This window comes from Colobus angolensis, unplaced genomic scaffold, assembly GCF_000951035.1.
Source record: "Colobus angolensis palliatus isolate OR3802 unplaced genomic scaffold, Cang.pa_1.0 Scaffold65, whole genome shotgun sequence".
Classification (NCBI taxonomy): Eukaryota; Metazoa; Chordata; class Mammalia; order Primates; family Cercopithecidae; genus Colobus; species Colobus angolensis.
Genome location: NW_012120154.1, coordinates 2343380 through 2362859, shown reverse-complemented (window position 1 = coordinate 2362859; position 19480 = coordinate 2343380). Strand labels below are relative to the sequence as shown.

Below are 19480 nucleotides of genomic sequence, written 5' to 3'. Positions count from 1 at the left end.
GCCTGGCTAATTTTTGTGTTTTTAGTAGAGACTGGGTTTCACCATGTTGGTGAGACTGGTCTCAGACTCCTGACCTCAATGATCGGCCCACCTCGGCCTCCCAAAAGGCTGGGATTACAGTTATGAGCCATAATGTCCAGCCAATAACTTTATTCTCTTTTGCATTTTACTAATGCGTTGGAGAGTGGGTGGGAGAAATACCGGGAGGGTGGGGAATGTACCCCTGGAATGACCAGAGCTGGGCCCTGAGCAGGAAGAGGTCACCCCGGTCCTGCTGCCCCTGCCAGCACCCCCTTTTCTTGCTCTCTCCCCGGTCTTCCTGCCTGGGAAGGAATTAGAAATTCTCAGGGCTGTGGAGGGATGGGGGAGGCCCAGAGCCGTCAGGGGAGCTGTGTTTAGCGGACATCAGCGCGGAGGGCTCCTGGGAGCGCTCTCTGCATTGGCTGGTTTCTCTCTTGTGTCTTCAGAAACACAGTGGAGCAAATGTATCAACGCACATTCTTCTACAACTTTAATAACAGACCCATCCTTTCTCGTCGGAATACCGTCTGGCTGTGCTACGAAGTGAAAACAAGGGGCCCCTCAATGCCTACTTGGGGCGCAAAGATCTTTCGAGGCCAGGTACCACCCGGACTCCAATCACTTTGCAGGCAGGAGCTAAGCCAGCTGGGAAAGCAAACCATGGGCACTGAGGAGTGAAATGCCCAGGGGCGGGCTGTCCAGGGCGCCCTTCTCTCCCACACTTTCCAAGTCCGTGGCCCTGACCTTCCTGCTGGACCGTCCTGGGATCGGATCGTGGAGGGGGTTTGCCTCTGCACAAAAGGCCTTGGTTTTTTTTTTTTGTTTTTTTTTTTGAGACAGAGTTTCTCTCTTGTTGCTCAGGCTGGAGTGCAATGACGCAATCTCAGCCCACTGCAACCTCTGACTCCTGGGTTCAAGCAATTCTGTCGCCTCACACTCCCGAGTAGCTGGGATTACAGGTGCCCACCACCATGCGTGGGTAATTTTTTTTTTTGTATTATTAATAGAGACCTGATTTTACCATGTTGGCCAGGTTGGTCTTGAACTCCAGACCTCAGATGATCCACCTGCCTCGGCCTCCCAAAGTGTTGGAATTACAGGTGTGAGCCACAGTGCCGGCTTAATTTTAATATTTTATTTAATCCAATGTAGCTGACATTACTTCAACATTATTTAACATAAAATTCTTGACAAGATAATGAAGTTTCTTTTTCTTGTCATGCTGAGTCTTTGAAATGAGCTGTGTAAGCCGTGTTTGGGGGGTGGCTTGCGCCTGTATCCCAGCACTTTCGGAGGCCGAGGCCGGTAGATCACCTGAGGTCAGATGTTCGAAAACCAGCATGGCCAACATGGTGAAATCCCGTCTCTACTAAAAATACAAAAAAATTAGCCAAGCATGGTGGCAGTCGCCTGTAATCCCAGCTACTTGGGAGGCTGAGGCAGGAGAATCGCTTGAACCCATGAGGCAGAGGTTATGGTGAGTTGAGATTGCATCATTGCACTCCAGCCTGGGCAACAAGAGTGAAACTATGTCTCAACAACAACAAAAAGAGAAATGAGCAGTGTATGATGTATTTTTCAGGTTCCCAGGTCTCTCATCAGAGCCCCATTTCAAGTGCTCAGTAACCCCCTTGGCCAGTGCCCCCCACCACATGGGAGAGCGCAGGTCCAGTGGCCTCCCCAGCAGATGGCAGGGAGGGAACAAGGCCGACCCCAGAGGGCCAGGCCACAGCAGGGGCTGAGGATGTCTGGTGAATGGATGCCTGGGAGAATGGATGCCAGAGTTCACGCACGAGTCTGTGAAGAGGGCTGGGAAAACTTCCAAACGAAGGGAAGCACGTGTCTTGGTGCACCTTGTGTTGCTTCAACAGCAGGACTGAGACGGGGACATTCACAATGAATAGAAATGTGCTGGCTCGAGTTCTGGATGCTGGGAAGTTCACTGTTAAGGCACCAGCGACTTTCCAGGGCTTGCGAGCTGCACAGTCACGTGGGGGTGAAGGTTGTTGCCAGAAGGTCGGGAATGCTCTAGACAGCGTGGCCTGGGATGTCGAGTCACTGCTGCTCCATGCCACAGGGACAAGAGGAAGCAGGAGTTTAGTCTGACCCGCTGCCCCTCCAGCTAGAGGGCAAGAGACAGAAAGTGGGGCTAAAGTCACCCTTGAATAACCACAGCAGTGGCACCCACAAAGGTGCAGTCCCCACAGCCTCATAGCCGCTTGTAAGTGCCACCTCTTAAGGCCATTACCATAGCAATTAACACTGAACACGAGCTTTGGAGCAGACAATCACTCAAACTAATTAGGGGGATGGAGGAAAGGAGCTTCAATGGCAAGATCCCCTGGACTCCTATCCTGGCCCCTCCTCCCACTGCCCCAACCCTACTCTCCTCCTGCTCCCCCTCTCAGAGCATCCCCTGCCCCTGCTCCTCTCCCAGGTATATTTCGAGCCTCAGTACCACGCAGAAATGTGCTTCCTCTCTTGGTTCTGTGGCAACCAGCTGCCTGCTTACAAGTGCTTCCAGATCACCTGGTTTGTATCCTGGACCCCCTGCCCGGACTGTGTGGGGAAGGTGGCCGAATTCCTAGCTGAGCACCCTAATGTCACCCTGACCATCTCCGCCGCCCGCCTCTACTACTACTGGGAAACAGATTACCGCAGGGCGCTCTGCAGGCTGCGTCAGGCAGGGGCTCGCGTGAAGATCATGGACGATGAAGGTGAGAGGAGGTGGGGTCGGGGAGTGTGAGGGGGTGGAACAGCATGAGAGATGGATGGATCTGCAATGCCATGGCTGGGGGTGTCCCAGGGCAGCCTACAGGGGCAGGGCCAGCGCTGACCACAACTGACAGCCAGGAGACAAGGCCTGGGAGGGCAGGACCAGGGTCAGGGGAGAGCCTGACTGCTTCCTACCTCTTCATGTCAGAATTTGCATACTGCTGGGAAAACTTTGTGTACAATGAAGGTCAGTCATTCATGCCTTGGGACAAATTCGATGACAATTATGCATTCCTGCACAGCAAGCTAAAGGAGATTCTCAGGTGAGGGTCTCCCTCTGGTCTCATGGTCTCTCTCCTCTCACCTCCTGCTCATCCTCCTGAGGCCTCCCCTGGCCAGGCCCTCCTGTCCTCCCTTCTGCCCCCTGCCTGCCCTCATAGTTACACCCCCTCACCCCAACTCCTCGTGTTTCCTCCACCTCCCTGCCTCCCCACTGCTTTCCTGGGCCCCTCCTGTGAGTGAGAGGCCCCTTCGGCCTCCAGAGCGACCTCCATCCACCCCCGAGGCTGCCCTCCCCACAGCCTGGGATCCCCAGTCTGGCTCCTTGCATCTCCTTGGCATAACCGAAGTTGTCATAACACTGGACGTAAGTGGGCGTGAATATTCACAAGCCCGACAGCCAGAAGCTTTGAGCAACATCCTTCAAGGCTGACCTGAGCCCCTGAGAAGGAGCTGCCTCCGTGGAAACAGAGCTTCAGGCTTCGGCTGCCATAGAAGATGGCCCGGGCCTGGTGCCCACAGGGCCGGCATTTATTTTCTCACAGACCTGGAGGCTGCAAGTCCAGGGTGGAGGGGTGGGTGGGGCTGTGTCCTCTGCTGCCGCTCTTCCTGGCTGGAAGTGGGTTCCTTCCGGCCCTATCCTCTCTGGCCGTTCCTCTGTGCACCTGCAACCCTAGGGTCTCTCTGCCTCTAAATGTCCTCCTTGTTTATGGTCCCCAGTCAGACAGGATTAGGGTCCGCCCTAAGGACCATGAGTTAATTTAATCACCACTTTAATGGACCTGTCTCCAAATACAGTTATCCTGTGAGGAGGTGGGGATGAGGACTTCAACATATCAATGTTGGGAAGATACAATTTAGTCCATGACAATGACCCAGGGGGGCTTTGGGTCAAGCTTGGGTGGTGTGTGCAGGGATCCCTGTTCTGTGTGTCTGTCTCCCAGGAGTCCTGCCCTGACCCTCACAGCACCTCCCTCCAGACTTTGCTGCACCCTGGGCTGCACCTCATGGCTTCCCCACCCAACAGCACCCAGCCCCGCCTCCTACTCACACCTGTCACTTCTCAAATCCCCCCCACAGGATGGAGATGCAGAAAGAGTCAAACACTCAGTGATCAAGGTCCCATGTGAATAATTTTTTTTTTTTTTTTTTGAGACAGCCTCTCCCTCAGTCGCCCAGGCTGGAGTGCTGTGGTGCGATCTCGGCTCACTGCAACCTCTGCTTCCCAGGTTCTAGCAATTCTCTTGTCTCAACCTCCCAAGTACCTGGGATTACAGGCACATGTCACCACACTGGCTAATATTTGTATCTTTAGTAGAGATGGGATTTTGCAATGTTGACCAGGTGTTGAGTGAGATTTTACAAAAGAGTAGGCTTGGATAATGGGAGGCTTGAGATGCCAGGAACTTTCCAGGAAGCACAATAGAAAAAGGCAACCAGGGACCAGAGAGGCCATAGAAAGAGATTATCCAAGGCCCTTGGGAGAGACGGGAACTAAGCACCTCGGTCTTAGAACGGAAGAGCAAACTGCAAGACAGGGTGGCCGGGGACACCAGGCTCTGCCCTTTCATGATATATAGACAAGAGCTCAGCCAGCCAGGGAATAACTCTAGGCAGGAGATGTGGAAGGAAGGAGCTCAGTGTGGGAGCACACGTGGCATCCTGGGGGGACATCTGAGGGCCCCCCTACCAGCTATTCCTCCCTCCAATGGTGGCCTCTGAGTATGAGGGCATGGGGGGAGGCAGACACCTGCCCCTCACTCTCCCTCCCTACCACATAGCTGCTGGGTGGGGGGCGTCCCTGGGATGATTCCTGAGGGCAGGATCCAGGGGTCCCTCCGGCGGTCCTCCCATCCAGGTGAGAAAGCAGCCTGAAGTGAGGCCTGCACTCAGATGGGCCTGGGAGGTCACTCACAGCGCAGGTGCCTCCTGGAACAAGGGCCCTGGAAGATAGAAATAGAACCCAAGCCCAAGACTAACATCAGGGCCAGGACAAGCCTGCCAAGGAGGCTGCACATGAAGCCCCGGATCAGGGACCACTGTCCGCTCTGCCCGCAGGGCCTCTGCTGCCCCTTCCTGCCTGGTGGCCCTGCTGGGCCTCAGCCCTGGCCTCCCCCTGCCCCAGCCCCAGCCCTAGGCTCTCTCCCGTCCGCTTCCTCTTTTTCTCCCACTCCCAGCCATGCTCTTTGCCCTGCTATGTGGTCACCCATCTGCAGCTTCTGAATGGGCCGCCTCCCCCACCTGCCCCAGCCCAGGCCCCCTGCTGAGACTCTCCCCAGAGAGTAACCACGGGGCTGGTGCTCCCTCTGTGTGCTTCCCACCATTCCTGAGCTCAGGAACTGGGAGAATTGAACCAAAGGATGATTGGAGCAATCAGGCATTTTGTTCTCAGCACTTTGATGAAATTTCTGTAAGATTTACTTTGTTTCAACACAAAGTCTTAGGAGAGGGTGTGGGGGAGGGAATGGTCTCCGCACCAGAAAATAAGCCATTTCTTCCAAAGATGCCTCCAGTATGAGCAGAGGAGGATGCACGTGACCTCAGACCCACGTTCCTCCTCCGTAAGCACCATTCACCTTTTAGAATGACACATGTAACCTGGAATGTAGGAAAAACTATGATGATCAGGAGTAATGCTCTTATTTTAAAGTTTAGTAAGAAGAGAGCCTGGTTCCCAACAGCTCCCTGCTACAGGGCCTGTGATGCAGAGGCTGGACGGGGCTGGCATGGAAAGGGGCCCCAGCTCCATCCATCCCCAGCTCTGTGGCCTGGGCAGGTTACCTACCTCTCTGTGCCTCTGGCACTTCTGTAAAATAGGGAGGGCCCCTGCAGGCCTCAGGCATGTGCCATGAGCTCAGACATATGCAGCACTTACGAGAGTGATCTGGGCCTGCCGGGCACAGTGGCTCACGCCTGTCATCCCAGAACTTTGGGAGGCTGAGGTGGGCAGATCACGAGGTCAGGAGTTCAAGACCAGCCTGGCCAACATGATGAAAACCGATCGCTACTAAACATACAAAAACTAGTGCTGAGCACGGTGGCTCACGCTTGTAATTCCAGCACTTTGGGAGGCCGAGGTGGGCAGATCACAAGGTCAGCAGTTCAAGACCATCCTGGCTAACATGGTAAAACCCTGTCTCTACTAAAAATACAAAAAGTTAGCTGGGCGTGGTGGCATGTGCCTGTAGTCCCAGCTACTTGGGAGGCTGAGGCAGGAGAATCGCTTGACACCAGGAGGCAGAGGTTGCAGTGAGCCGAGATTGCACCACTCCTTTCCAGCCTGGTGAAAGAGTGAGACCCCGTATAAAAATAAATAAATAAAAATACAAAAATCAGCCAGGCATGGTGACACAAGCCTGTAATCCCAGCTACTCAGGAAGCTGAGGCAGGAGAATCACTTCAACCTGGGAGGTGCAGGTTGCAGTGAGCCAAGATCGCGCCACTGCACTCCATCCTGGATGCTAGCAAGATTCCGTCTCAAAAAAAAAAAAAAAAAAAAAGAGAGTATTTGGTGTGATCCCAATGTAAAAATAATCATCATCATCGGACAGGTGAAATGTGAGGAAGGAATTGAGCTGAAATGTTCAAGCAACTATTTGAGGTTGGAGAGTTTCATTGTCTGTTGCATTTTCCTAATGGGTTGGGAGATGTGTGGCAGAAAAACTCGGAGGTTAAAGGTGTCCATTGGTAGCCCCAGAGCTGGGGTTCCAGCTGGGATAGGTCACTCTGGCCCTGCTGCCCCTGCCAGTATCCCTTCCTCTTTCTCTGTCCCAGTCTTCCTACCTGGGAAAGCAGCAGACATTCTCAGGGCTCTGGAGGGATGGGGGAGGCCCAGAGCCCAGGGCCGTCCAGGGAGTGATGTTCAGCAGGCATCAGCCCCCAGGACTCCGGGCGGGGGAGGGGGAGTCTCTGCATTGGGGTTTCTGTCTTGTGCCTTCAGAAACCCAATGGAGACAATGTATCCACACACATTCTACTTCCACTTTAAAAACCTACGGAAAGCCTATGGTCGGAACGAAACCTGGCTGTGCTTCACCGTGGAAATTATAAAGCATTGCTCAACTGTCTCCTGGAAGAGGGGCGTCTTCCGAAACCAGGTAGCACCAAAGTCCTAGTTACACCCCAAATAGGAGCTAAGTAGCTGGGAATGCAGAAAACACAAGAAGTGACGTGCCCGGTGCGGGCTCTCCTGTGTGTACTTTCCTTTTACATTTCTTTTTTTCTTCTTCTTTTTCTTTTCCTTTTTCTTTCTTCCTTTTTTTTTTTTTTTGAGACAGTCTCGCTTAATTGCCCAGGCTGGAGTGCAATGGTGCGATCTTGGCTCACTGCAACCTCTGCCTCTTGGGTTCAAGCGATTCTCCTGCCTCAGCCTCCTGAGTAGCTGGGATTACAGGTGCCCGCCACCGCACCCGGCTAATTTTTATTCTATTTTTAGTAGAGACGGGGTTTCACCACAGTGGCCAGGCTGGTTTCGAACTCCTGACCTCACAGGATCCGCCCCCCCTCGGCCTCCCAAAGTGCTAGGATTACAGGCATGAGCTACTGCGCCCAACCTTCTCCCACATTTTTAAGTCCGTGGCCCAGATCTTCCTCCCTGACTCTCCTGGGATCGGATGGTGGAGGGGATTTGCCTCTTCCCAAAAGGCCTTGCTTAGAGCCCAGCACCCTCACTCTTGACTTACTTTCCCAAAATCTTGTCATGGAGCTGTGCGTCCGGCAGTCCTCGGGAAACAGCAGCTGTGGGAAGCGGGGGCTGTGGTATCCAGCACTGTGTCTGGGCCAGTCACTGCTGGGCTGGTGGGGCCGCCCCCGCCACTGCCCTGATTCCTCGATGTCAAGGACACATCATCACAGGATGGTGAACCCTTGCTCCTCACCGTGCTGCCCCCACAGGGGCCACTGACCTCCCACCCACCCTGTCATGTTCCACCCACCCCTGCAGCCCCCTCTGCCCAGGCAGGAGACTTTTCAGAGTGTGTTCGGGGAGGGAGCCGTCTGTGTTCTGGGCAGGCCTGGCCTACAGCAGTGCTGGCCTCGGAAACGCCCAGGACTCAGGAGTGAAGCACAAGTGAAGTCCCCACACGCTAAAAAGGCGGCAAGAACTGGTGGAAGACATTTTAATGTCTGCATTAGCTCAATTATCTCACATATGATTTCAACATATACTTAATATAAAATGCCTCATGAGAGAGTTAAAGTTTGTCTGTTCTCACAATGAGATTTTGAAATGAGCTGTGTATTGTTCACAGGCCAACGTTTCTAATCAGAGCCCCATTTCAAGTGCTCAGTAGCCCCTTTAGCCAACCTTCAACTCCATGGGCGATGCTGGTCCAATGACCTGCGTAGCAGAAGGCAGACAGGGAACAAGGAAGACCCCCATAGGGCCAGGCCACAGCAGGGGCTGAGGATGCCTGGGGAACAGGATGCCAGAAATCACACATGACCTGTGACGAGACAGGGAAAGACTCAATAAAATAAAGAAGGAAGGGGCCGAGCGTGGGGGCTTACGCCTGTAATCCCAGCACTTTGGGAGGCTGAGGTGGCAGGATCATGAGGTCAGGAGTTTGAGACCAGCCTGGCTAATATGGTGAAACCCCATCTCTACTAAAACTACAAAAAGTATCCAGGCGTGGGGGTGCGCCCCCGTAGTCCCAGCTACTCGGGAGGCTGAGGCAGGAGAATGGCTTGAACCTGGGAGGCAGAGGTTTCAGTAAGCCGAGATCTTGCCACTGCACTCCAGCCTGGGTGACAGCAAGACTCCATCTCTCAAAAAAATAGAGAGGAAGGGCCGGGTGTGGTGGCTCACGCCTGTAATCTCAGCACTTTGGGAGGCTGAGGCATGTGGATCACGAGATCAGGAGAGTGAGACCATGCTCGATAAGTCAGTGAAACCCTGTCTCTACTAAAAATACAAAAAATTAGCCGGGCGTGGTGGCAGGCGCCTGTAGTCCCAGCTCCTTGGGAGGCTGAGGCAGGAGAATGGCGTGAACCCGGGAAGTGGAGCTTGCAGTGAGTGGAGATTGCGCCACTGCACTCCAGCCTGGGCGACAGAGCAAGACTCCGTATCGAAAAAAGAAAAAAAAGAAGAAGAAAAAAGAAAAAGGAAGGACAAGGATGGAAGAAGGGAAATTCTATGAATAAAAAGCCCTAGGGCCTACTATGTACCCAGAAAAATGAAAAGTAAAGAAAATAAGGCCGTGCATGTGGTTTACGCTCATAGTCCCAGAGCTTTGGGAGGGTGAGGCAGGAGGACGGCCTGAGCCCAAGAGTTCAAGATCAGCCTGGGCAACATAGTGAAATCCTGTCTCTGCAAAAATTACAAAAAGATTAGACAGGCGTGGCGGCACACACCTGCAGTCCCAGTTAATCAGGAGGCTGAGGTGGGAAGATTCCTCGAGCCTGGGAGGTGAAGGCTACAGTCAGCCCAGATCGCACCACTGCACCCCAGCCTGGGCAATAGAGAGGGACCATGTCCCAAAAATAAATAAATAAGGAAACGCCCTGGGGCCCCAGGCCTGCCCTCTGCTCCCATTGCCCCACCCCTGCACTCCTCCTGCTCCTGGTCTGAGCTCCCCATGACCTCCTCCTCCTCCTTCCCCAGGTTGATCCTGAGACCCATTGTCATGCAGAAAGGTGCTTCCTCTCTTGGTTCTGCGAGGACATACTGTCTCCTAACACAAACTACCAGGTCACCTGGTACACATCTTGGAGCCCTTGCCTAGATTGTGCAGGGGAGGTGGCCGAGTTCCTGGCCAGGCACAGTAATGTGAAGCTCGCCATCTTCGCCGCCCGCCTCTACTACTTCTGGGATACAGATTACCAGCAGGGGCTCCGCAGCCTGAGTGAGGAAGGGGCCTCCGTGGAGATCATGGGCTACGAAGGTGAGATGTGGGGGGCTGAGGAGAGCAGGTGCGGGAGGGACAGCATGAGGGACAGGTGGGGCTGCAATGCCGTGGGGCGGGGCGGTGTCCCCGGGAAGCCTGCAGGGATGGGGCCAGCGTCCATTGTAACTGGCAGCCAGGAAACCTGGCCTGGGAGGGGAAGGCCCAGGGCCTGGAGAGAGGCCTGCTGGGCCCTCACGGCTTTCTCCTTGTTTTTTCTCAGATTTTAAATATTGTTGGGAAAACTTTGTGTACAATGGTGATGAGCCGTTCAAGCCTTGGAAGGGACTAAAATACAACTTTCTATTCCTGGACAGCAAACTGCAGGAGATTCTTGAGTGAGGGGTCTCCCTGGGCCTCATGGTCTGTCTCCTCTAGCCTCCTGCTCATGCTGCGGGGGCCTCCCCTCCACCCTGGACCAGCTCTGCTTTTGCCTGGTCATCCTGAGCCCCTCCTGCCCTCAGGGCCATTCCACAGTGCTCCCCTGCCTCACCGCTTCCTCCCCGCTCTCCCAGGCTCTTCCTTCAGAGGCCCCTTTCTGCCTCCATGGCTACCCATCCACCCACCAAGACCCCATTCCCTGAGCCTGTGTGCCCCTAACCTGCCTTTTCCCATCTCCCCAGCATAACCAACCTTTTTTTTTTGAGACAGAGTGTTGCTCTGTCGCCCAGACTGGAGTACAATGGCTTGATGTTGGCTCACTGCAAACTCCGCCTACCAGGTTCAAGCGATTCTCCTGCCTCAGCCTCCCAAATAGCTGGGATTACAGATGCCTGCCACCATGCCCAGCTAATTTTTTTTTTTTTTTGTATTTTTAGTAGTAACTGGGTTTCACCATGTTGGCCAGGCTGGTCTTGAACTCCTGACCTCAGGTGATCCGCTCATCTCGGCCTCCCAAAGTGCTGGGATTACAGGCGTAAGCAACCCCGCCCGGCCACATAAACAAATCTTATTAAACCTGTAATCCCCCAGCAATTTGGGAGGCAGAGGTGGGAGAATCCCTTGAGCCCAGGAGTTCGAGACCAGCCTGGGCCACAGGACAAAGCCCCATCTCTACAATAAATAAATAAATAAATAAATAAATAAATAAATAAAAAGCCTGGTGTGGTTGCATGCACCTTTAGTTTAAGCTACTTGGGAGGCTGAAGTGGGAAGATTGCTTGAGCTGGGGAGATGGGGGCTGCAGGGAACTGAGATCACGCCACTGAACTCCGGTCTGCATGGCAGATTGAGACCCTGCCTGAAAATAAATTCATAAATAAACTCAACCTAAATGAGTATGAATATATGTAAATTGAATACCAGAAGTTTTGAGAAACATCTTTTGTAAATTTCATCCTACGAATTGGGTCATTCATGTTCTACCCAGCTAAAACAGAGGCCAGGAGCCCGGGAGGAAAAGCAGTCAGGCCACACACCATTGCTCCCAAAATGGACTTCTCTGCAAGCCTGACTCCTGAAACTATGCGTTGTACCCTGAAACCAGCTTTATCCACAGCTTCTGTGATAAATGGCTGTAAGTCTTGGATTCCTTGCTCCAAAAGCAGCGACTCAACAACAGAACCTCCCAGCTCCCAACCCTTCCTAGTGTCCATGGGCTTTCCCAAAGGGCAAGAGAACATTTCTCCTTTTTTTTTGAAACGTCTTGCCTTGTTGCCCAGGCTGAAGGGCAATGGCCCAGTCTTGGCTCACTGCAACCTCCTCCTCCCTTGTTCAAGTGATTCTCCTGTTTCAGCCTCCCGAGTAGCTGGGATTACAGGCGTGCACCACCATGCCGGGCTAATTTTTGTATTTTTCATAAAAACGGATTTCATCATGTTGCCCAGGCTGGTCTTATTTTTATTTTATTTTTTGAAACAGAGTCTTGCTCTGTTCCCCAGGCTGGGGTGCAATGGTGTGATCTCGGCTCGCTGTAACCTCTGTCGCCCAGGTTCAAGCTATTCTCCTGCCTCAGCCTCCCAAGTAACTGGGATTACATGCACGTGCCACCATGCCTGGCTAATTTTTTGTGTTTTTAATAGAGATGGGGTTTCAGCATCTTGGCCAGGCTGGTCTTGAACTCCTGACCTCGTGATCCAGCCATCTCGGACACCCAAAGTGCTGGGATTATAGGCGTGAGCCACCGGGCGCAGCTTAGGCTGGTCTTAAAATCCTGGCCTCAGGTGATCTGCCCTCCTTGGCCTCCCAAATTGCTGGGATTGCTGGTGTGAGCCACAGTGCCTAGCCCATTTCTCCTTTTTATAAAACCTATTGCCGTCTCTGTTCTCCCGTCATGGTGAACACCACCTGGACTGCGTGTATGTCCCAAATTACAATTCTTTCCTTGCAAATGAAAAGTGAGACTTAGAGGCTCTTCTCCACACTTTAAATTTGACTTGACATTTTCAAAGCAGATGTAAGTTATTAGAGAATGAGACTGTATAAAAATGACCCCTTCATGCTGTGGCCTCCATAGAAGATGCCCTGGACCAGGTGTCCACACGGCAGACATTTATTTTCTCGCAGATCTGGAGGCTGCAGGTCCAAGTTCGAGGGGTGGGTGGGGTTGTTTGCTTGGAGGCCGCTCCTCCTGGCTGGCAGGGAGTCTTCCAACTGTGTCCTCTGTGGCCTTTCCTGCATGCACCTGCACCTGTGGGGTCTTTGCCTCCAAATATCAACTTTTTTTTTTCTTCTTTTTTTGAGACAGAATTTTGCTTTTGTTGTCCAGGCTGGAGTGCAATGGCACAATCTCAGCTCACTGCAACCTCTGCCTTCCAAGTTCAAGTGATTCTCCTGCCTCAGTCTCCTGAGTAGTTGGGACTACAGGCGTGTGCCACCACGCCCAGCTAATTTTGTAGTTTTAGTAGAGATGGAGTTTCTCCATGTTGTTCAGGCTGGTCTTGAACTCGTGAGCTCAGGTGATCCACCCTCCTCAGCCTCCCAAAGTGCTGGGATTACAGATATGAGCCACCATACACAACCTCTTGTTTTTTTGAGATGGAGTTTCACTCTGTTTCCCAGGCTGAAGTGCAATGGCAGGATCACTGCTCACTGCAACGTCTCCCTCCTGGGTTCAGGCAATTGTCCTACCTCAGCCTCCTGAGTAGCTGGGATTACAGATGCCCAGAACCACTCTCTGCTAATGTTTCTATTTTTAAGTAGAGATGAGGTTTCACTGAGGAAGGAGACCACCTCTCTCATTGTCTCCTGTTTCAGAAGGAAGCAAAAAGTTAGAAAGAAGCAGAAGTAAGATCAATGGCCAGACTGTTTGGCACTGCTACCTGGGCCTGGTAGTTAAAGATCAACTCCTGACCTGACCATATGAAGAAGCATTGTGAAACTCTCTGTTCTGTTCTGCTAGCCCCGACTGCTGATGCATGTAGCCCCCAGTCACATAGCCCACACTTGCACAATCTATCACAACCCTTTCACGTGGACCCCTTAGAATTGTAAGCCATTAAAAGGGCCAGAGACTTCTTCAGGGAGCTTGGATCTTAAGATGCAAGTCTGTCAATGCTCCCAGCTGATTAAAGCCTCTTCCTTCCTAAAACCGGTGTCTGAGAGGTTTTGTCTGCATCCATTCCTGCTACATCACCATGTACACTTGAGGCCAGGCTGGTCTCAAAATCCTGACTGCCCACATTGGCCTCCCAAAGTGCTGGGATTAAAGGCATGAGCCATGACACCTGGTCAACCCCCTTTATGGACCCCAGCCAAGTTAATTTGTGCCCACACTAGAGGTCTCATTTAAATTAATCATTTCAGCTGGGCCTGGTGGCTCACGCCTGTAATCCTAGCACTTTGGGAGGCTGAGGCGGGCAGATCACTTGAGGTCAGTGTCACGCACGTCCATGTGAAGAGACCACCAACAGGTTTTGTGTGAGCTACAGGGCTGTTTATTTCACCTGGGTGCAGGTGGGCTGAGTCTGAAAAAGAAGTCAGCAAAGGGTGGTGGGATTATCATTAGTTCTTATAGGTTTGGGCTAGGTGTACAAAGTACATTCTTAAGGGTGGGGGAGAATATTACAAAGTACATTCTTAAGGGCAGGGGAGACTATATTGTATTAGTTAGGGTGGGGCAGGAACAAATCACAGTGGTGGAATGTCATCAGTTAAAGCTATTTTCATTTCTTTTGTGGATCTTCAGTTGCTTCAGGCCATCTGGATGTAAACGTGCAGGTCACAGGAAATGGCTTAGCTTGGGCCAGAAGCCTGACATTCCTGTCTACTTATATTAATAAGAAAAACAAAACAAAATAGTGCTGCAGTGTTGGGGTGGTGAAAATTTTTGGGGGTGGTATAGAGAGATAATGGGCGATGTTTCTTAGGGCTACTTCGAGCAGGATTAGGGCAGCGTGGGAACCTATGGTGGGAGACATTAAACTGAAGAAATTTTGGGGTAAGGAGTGATATTGTGGGGTTGTTAGACGGAGCATTTGTTGTATAGAATTATTGGTGATGGTCTGGATGTGGTTTTGTATGAATTGAGAAATTAAATGGAAGACACAAGGTCCGAATAAAATAAGGAGAAAAATAGTTTTTTTTTTTTTTGAGACGGAGTCTCACTCTGTTGCCCAGGCTGGAGTGCAGTGGCACAATCTCGGCTTACTGCAATCTCCGCCTCCTTGGTCCAGGTGATTCTCCTGCCTCAGCCTCCCAAGTAGCTGGGACTACAGGTGCCCGCCACCACACCTGGCTAATTTTTTTGTATTTTTAGTAGAGACGGGTTTTCAGCATGTTAGCCAGATGGTCTCAATCTCCTGACCTTGTGATCCGTCCACCTCGGCCTCCCAAAGTGTAGGGAGCAAGCCCCCCAAAATCTGGCCATAAACTGGCCCCAAACAAAATATCTGCAGCACTGTAATATGTTCGTAATGGTCCCAACGCCCATGCTGGAAGGTTGTGGGTTTACGGGAATGAGGGCAGGGAACACCTGGCCCGCCCAGGGCGGAAAACAGCTTAAAGGCATTCTTAAGCCACAAACAATGGCATGAGGGATCTGTGCCTTGAGGGCATGTTCCTGCTGCAGTTAACTAGCCCAACCTATTTCTTTAATTCGGGCCATCCATTCATTTCTCATAAGGGATACTTTTAGTTAATTTAATGTCTATAGAAACAATGCTAATAACTGGTTTACTGTTAATAAATATGTGAGCAAATATCTGTTCAGGGCTCTCAGCTCTAAAGGCTGTGAGATCCCTGATTTCCCACTTCACACCTCTATATTTCTGTGTCTGTGTCTTTAATTCCTCTAGTGCTGCTGGGTTAGGGTCTCCCCGACTGAGCTGGTCTCGGCACCAAAGTGCTGGGATTACAGACGTGAGTCACCAAACCTGGCCAGAAAAATAGGTATTAAAGTACTAAGAATTGGGACTACATCCAATTAGACAGTGTCCAAGGGGGTTCAACGTAATTAGTTGCTTGGTTGGTGAGTTTTGGGGCTCTATCCTTGAGTTTTTTTATGTTGTCATATACCTGGCTGGATTGATTCAGGTAAAAACAACACTCTTCATTTAAAAATATACAGTCTTCTTTTTTTAGCAGTGAGTAAGTCAATACCTCTGTGATTTTGGAGGAAAGAGAAATGCAAAGCCAGCAATTGTTCGTTAAAGAAGGATTAGAAACGGCTAGGAGAGAGTGATATTGATGGTGTGGTGGAGATAGCTGGGGAGAGGTAGAGGGTGGCATAAGAATGGGAACCAGAATAAGAGTAAGTATAAAAGTAAAGAATAGGACTTCATCAGGGTGAAAGTATTGGAGGGTACCTTGCCCCTGAAGATCTTCTATCCACTTCAAGAGAGACTTAAGGGTGGTGATTTGAGGTAAAACCAGGAGCCACTAAATACCAAGAGCCTGAGAAACCACTTGGGTGATTTGACTAATAAAGTCCGGTCCATTACCAGACTGTATAGAGGTGGGAAGGCCAAACCGAGAAATTCTGTCTAACAGAAGGGAAGAAATGATCACGGTGGCCTTCTCAGACCCTGTGGGAAAGGCCTCTACCCATTCAGTGAAAGTGTCTATCCAGACCAAGAGGTATTTTAGTTTTCTGACTTGGGGCATGTGAGTAAAGTCAATTTACCAGTCCTGGGCAGGGGCAAATCCTGGAGCTTGATGTGTAGGGAAGGGAGGGGGCCTGAACAATCCCTGAGGAGTAATGGAATAGCAGATGGAACACTGAGAAGTGATTTCCTTGAGGATAGATTTCCACGATGGAAAGGAAATGAGAGGTTCTAAGAGGTGGGGTAGCGACTTGTAACCTACATGGAAGAAGTTACGAAATGATGACAGAATAGAATGGGCCTGTGAGGCTGGAAGGAGATATTTTCCTTAGTCCAAGAACCATTTGCCTTGTGTGGGAAGAGATTGATAGGTGGAAGTTTCAGTGGGCAAGTAGGTGGGAGTGACTGATGAGAAGGAGAAAAACTGGCCATGAGGGACAGAAGTTGGAACTCTAGCTGCTTCTTTAGCGTTGCCCTGAGCAATGGGATCTGATGCCTTTTGATGGCCCTTGCAGTGAATGACTCCAGCTTCCTTTGGAAGTAAAGTGGCTTTAAGAAGAGTTTTTATTAAGGAGGCATTGATGATGGAGGACCCTTGCGTAGTGAGGAAACCTCTTTCTGCCCATATAACAGCATGGAGGTGCAGGATATGGAAGGCATATTTAGAGTCAGTATAAATATTGATGTGTAGTCCCTTTGCAAGAGTGAGGGCCTGAGTTAAGGCAATGAGTTTGGCTTGCTGAGAGGTAGTGGAGCAGGACAGAGTGGTAGCCTCAAGGATAGATATGGAAGATACTATAGCATAGCCTGCCTTTGCTAGTGAGTGGTGATTAGGCCTGGTGGAACTGCCATCAATAAACCAAGTGTGATCAGGGTGAGGAATGGGAAAGAAGGAAATATGGGGAAATGGAGTGAATGCCAGGTATATCAGAGAGATACAGTCATGGGTGTTAAGTGTGGTATCAGGAATAATGTGGGAGGCCAGATTGAAGTCCAGGCCAGGAACAATGGTAATTTTCAGAGACGCAACAAAGAGTGAGTACAGCTGAAGGAGCCGGGAAGCAGAAAGTATATGCATCAGGCATGAGGAAGAAAATAGATTTCGTAAGTTATGAGAACTGTAGAGAATGAGTTGAGCATAGTTTGTGATTTTGAGGGCCTCTAAAAGTGTTAAGGCAGCCTAGCCACTGCACAGAGACATGATGGCCAGCCTAAAACAGTAAAGTCAAGTTGTTTGGACAAAAAGGCTACAGGGTACGGTAGCTTTGTGTAAGAATCCCGGTCCTTGTGTAAGAATTCTGACTGCACAGCCCTTCACTTCAGGCTATGTGTAATGGAAATGGTTGGGATGAGTCAGGGAGAGCTAATGTGGGAGCAGTCTCTAAAGCTGTCTTCAAGGAACAGAAAGAGGAGTGGGGAAAGGATTTAGGATCTATGGGGTCAGCGAGGTTTCTCTTTATGAGTTTATATGATGGTTTTGTTAGGATGGCAAAACCAGGTATCCAAAGGTGAAAGTATCCAACCATGCCTAGGAAGGAAAGAAGCTGTTGTTTTGTAGAAGGGGTTGGGGTTTGAGAGATTAGCCAGACACGATCGGCAGGGAGAACACACATGTTTTCATGAAGAATTATGCCGAGGTAGGTAAAGGATGCGGAAGAAATTTGAGCTTTGGAGGGGGATACCCGATATCCTCTGGAGAATAAATGTTGAAGGAGCAGGAAGGTATCTTGTTGAGAAAACTCAAAGGAGGGACTACAAAGTAAAAGATCACCAATGTATTGAATAAGGTGGGAAGCAGAGGGGTGGAAAGAAAGTAAATCATGAGAAAGGGCCTGGCTGAAGTAATGAGGGCTGTCCCTGAAACCTTGTGGCAGCACAGCCCAGGTAAGCTGCTGGGACTGATGGGTGTCAGGGTCAGTCCAGGTGAAAGCAAAGAGGGGCTGGGATGAAGCATGCAAAGGAATAGTAAAGAAAGCGTGTTTGAGATCCAGGACCGAATAATGGGTTGTGGAGGGAGGTATTGAGGAGAGGAGAGTATATGAGTTTGGCACCATGGGGTGGATAGGCAAGACAATTTAGTTGATAAGGCACAGATCCTGAACTAGCCTATAAGGCTTGTCCAATTTTTGGACAGGTAAAATGGGAGAATTGTAAGGAGAGTTTTTAGACTTTAAAAGGCCATGGCTGTAATAGGTGAGTGATAACAGGCTTTAATCCTTTTTAAAGCCTACTGTGGGATGGGATATTGGCATTGAGCAGGGTAAGGGTGATTAGGTTTTAATGGGAAGGTAAGGAGTGCATGATCATTTGCCAAGGAGGGAGGAGAGGTGTCCCATACTTGTGGATTAAGGTAGGAAGACACAAGGGGAGGATGCGAAGGAGGCTTTGAACTGGGGAAAAGGGTGGCAATGAGGTGTGGCTGGAGCCCAGGAGTAGTCAGGGAAGCATATAATTTGGTTAAAGTGTCTTGACCTAATAAGGGAGCTGACTGCACAGCCCTTCACTTCAGGCTATGTGTAATGGAAATGGTTGGGATGAGTCAGGGAGAGCTAATGTGGGAGCAGGTGGGGATAACTAAAAAAGACTGCATAAAAGAATGTTGTCCAAGTTGGTGCCAGAGTTGGGGAGTTTTAAGAGGTTAGAGGCCTGGCCATCAATACCCACAACAGTTATGGAGGCAAGGGAAACAGGCCTTTGAAAAGAAGGTAATGTGGAGTGGGTAGCTTCCATATTGATTAAGAAGGGGACAGACTTACCCTCCACTGTAAGAGTTACCCAAAGCATCCATGATGGTCCAGAAGGCTTCCGAGGCAATCAGACAGTGTCAGTCTTCAGCTGCTAAGCCGAGAAGATCTGGGAAGGAGTCAGTCAGAGAACCTTGGGCCAGAGTTCCAGGGGCTCTGGGACTGTCTGCTGGGTGAGTTGGACAGTCCGATTTCCAGTGGGGTCCTGCACAGGTGGGGCATGGCTTAGGAGGAATCCTGGGCTTTGGGCATTCCTTGCCCCAGTGGCCAGATTTCTGGCACTTGAAGCAAGATCCTGGAGAAGGCGGTCCTGGAGGAACGCCTGGCCTCTGTGGTTTAGGTGTTCTGAAGTCCTTGTGTGCTGGAGATGTGACTGGGGTTTCTCTCACAGCAGAGGCAAGTAATTGCAACTCTTCTCTATTATTGCACACCTCAAAGATGAGGTTAATTAAGTCCTGTTGTGGGATTGAGGGCCAGAATCCAATTTTTGGAGCTTTTTCTAATGTCAGGAATGGGTTGGGTAACAAAATGCGTATTGAGAACACAATAGCCTTCTGGCCCCTCTGGATCTATGGCGGTAAAGCATCTAAGAGTTATCGCCAAATGGGCCATGGACTGGGCTGGCTTTTCATATTTGATGAAAAAGCGCCTAAATGCTAACCGATTTGGGAGAGGTTGGGTAAAGAAAATGGAGCATTAACCTTGGCTATGCCTTCAGCTCCAACCACCTCTCTAAGAGGAAACTGTTGGGCAGGTGGGGAAGGGCTAGTTGTGGAATGAAACTGTAGGCCAGACCAGGTGTGAGGAGGGGAAGTGGTAGAAGGATTATAGGGTGGGGGAGCAGAGGCTGAAGAAGAGT

At 50.7% G+C, this 19480-nt stretch overlaps 1 protein-coding gene across 2 annotated transcripts in view; it reads left to right on the top strand.

Annotated features, from left to right (window-relative positions):
* LOC105527770 (DNA dC->dU-editing enzyme APOBEC-3F) overlaps positions 1–10855 on the top strand; it is a 12349-nt gene extending 1494 nt beyond the window's left edge. The window contains exons 2-7 of one of the 2 annotated variants that reach the window (XM_011964207.1): positions 468–621; positions 2459–2738; positions 2945–3059; positions 6956–7112; positions 9617–9896; positions 10120–10855. In XM_011964207.1, the coding sequence (XP_011819597.1) occupies positions 468–621; positions 2459–2738; positions 2945–3059; positions 6956–7112; positions 9617–9896; positions 10120–10238 (1105 nt within the window). In that variant the 3' untranslated portion in view covers positions 10239–10855. Of the gene's footprint in view, positions 1–467; positions 622–1603; positions 1942–2458; positions 2739–2944; positions 3060–6955; positions 7113–9616; positions 9897–10119 lie in introns of those variants that run through there. The other variant, XM_011964208.1, reaches the window with a different exon arrangement.
* The last annotated feature ends 8625 nt before the right edge of the window (positions 10856–19480 follow it).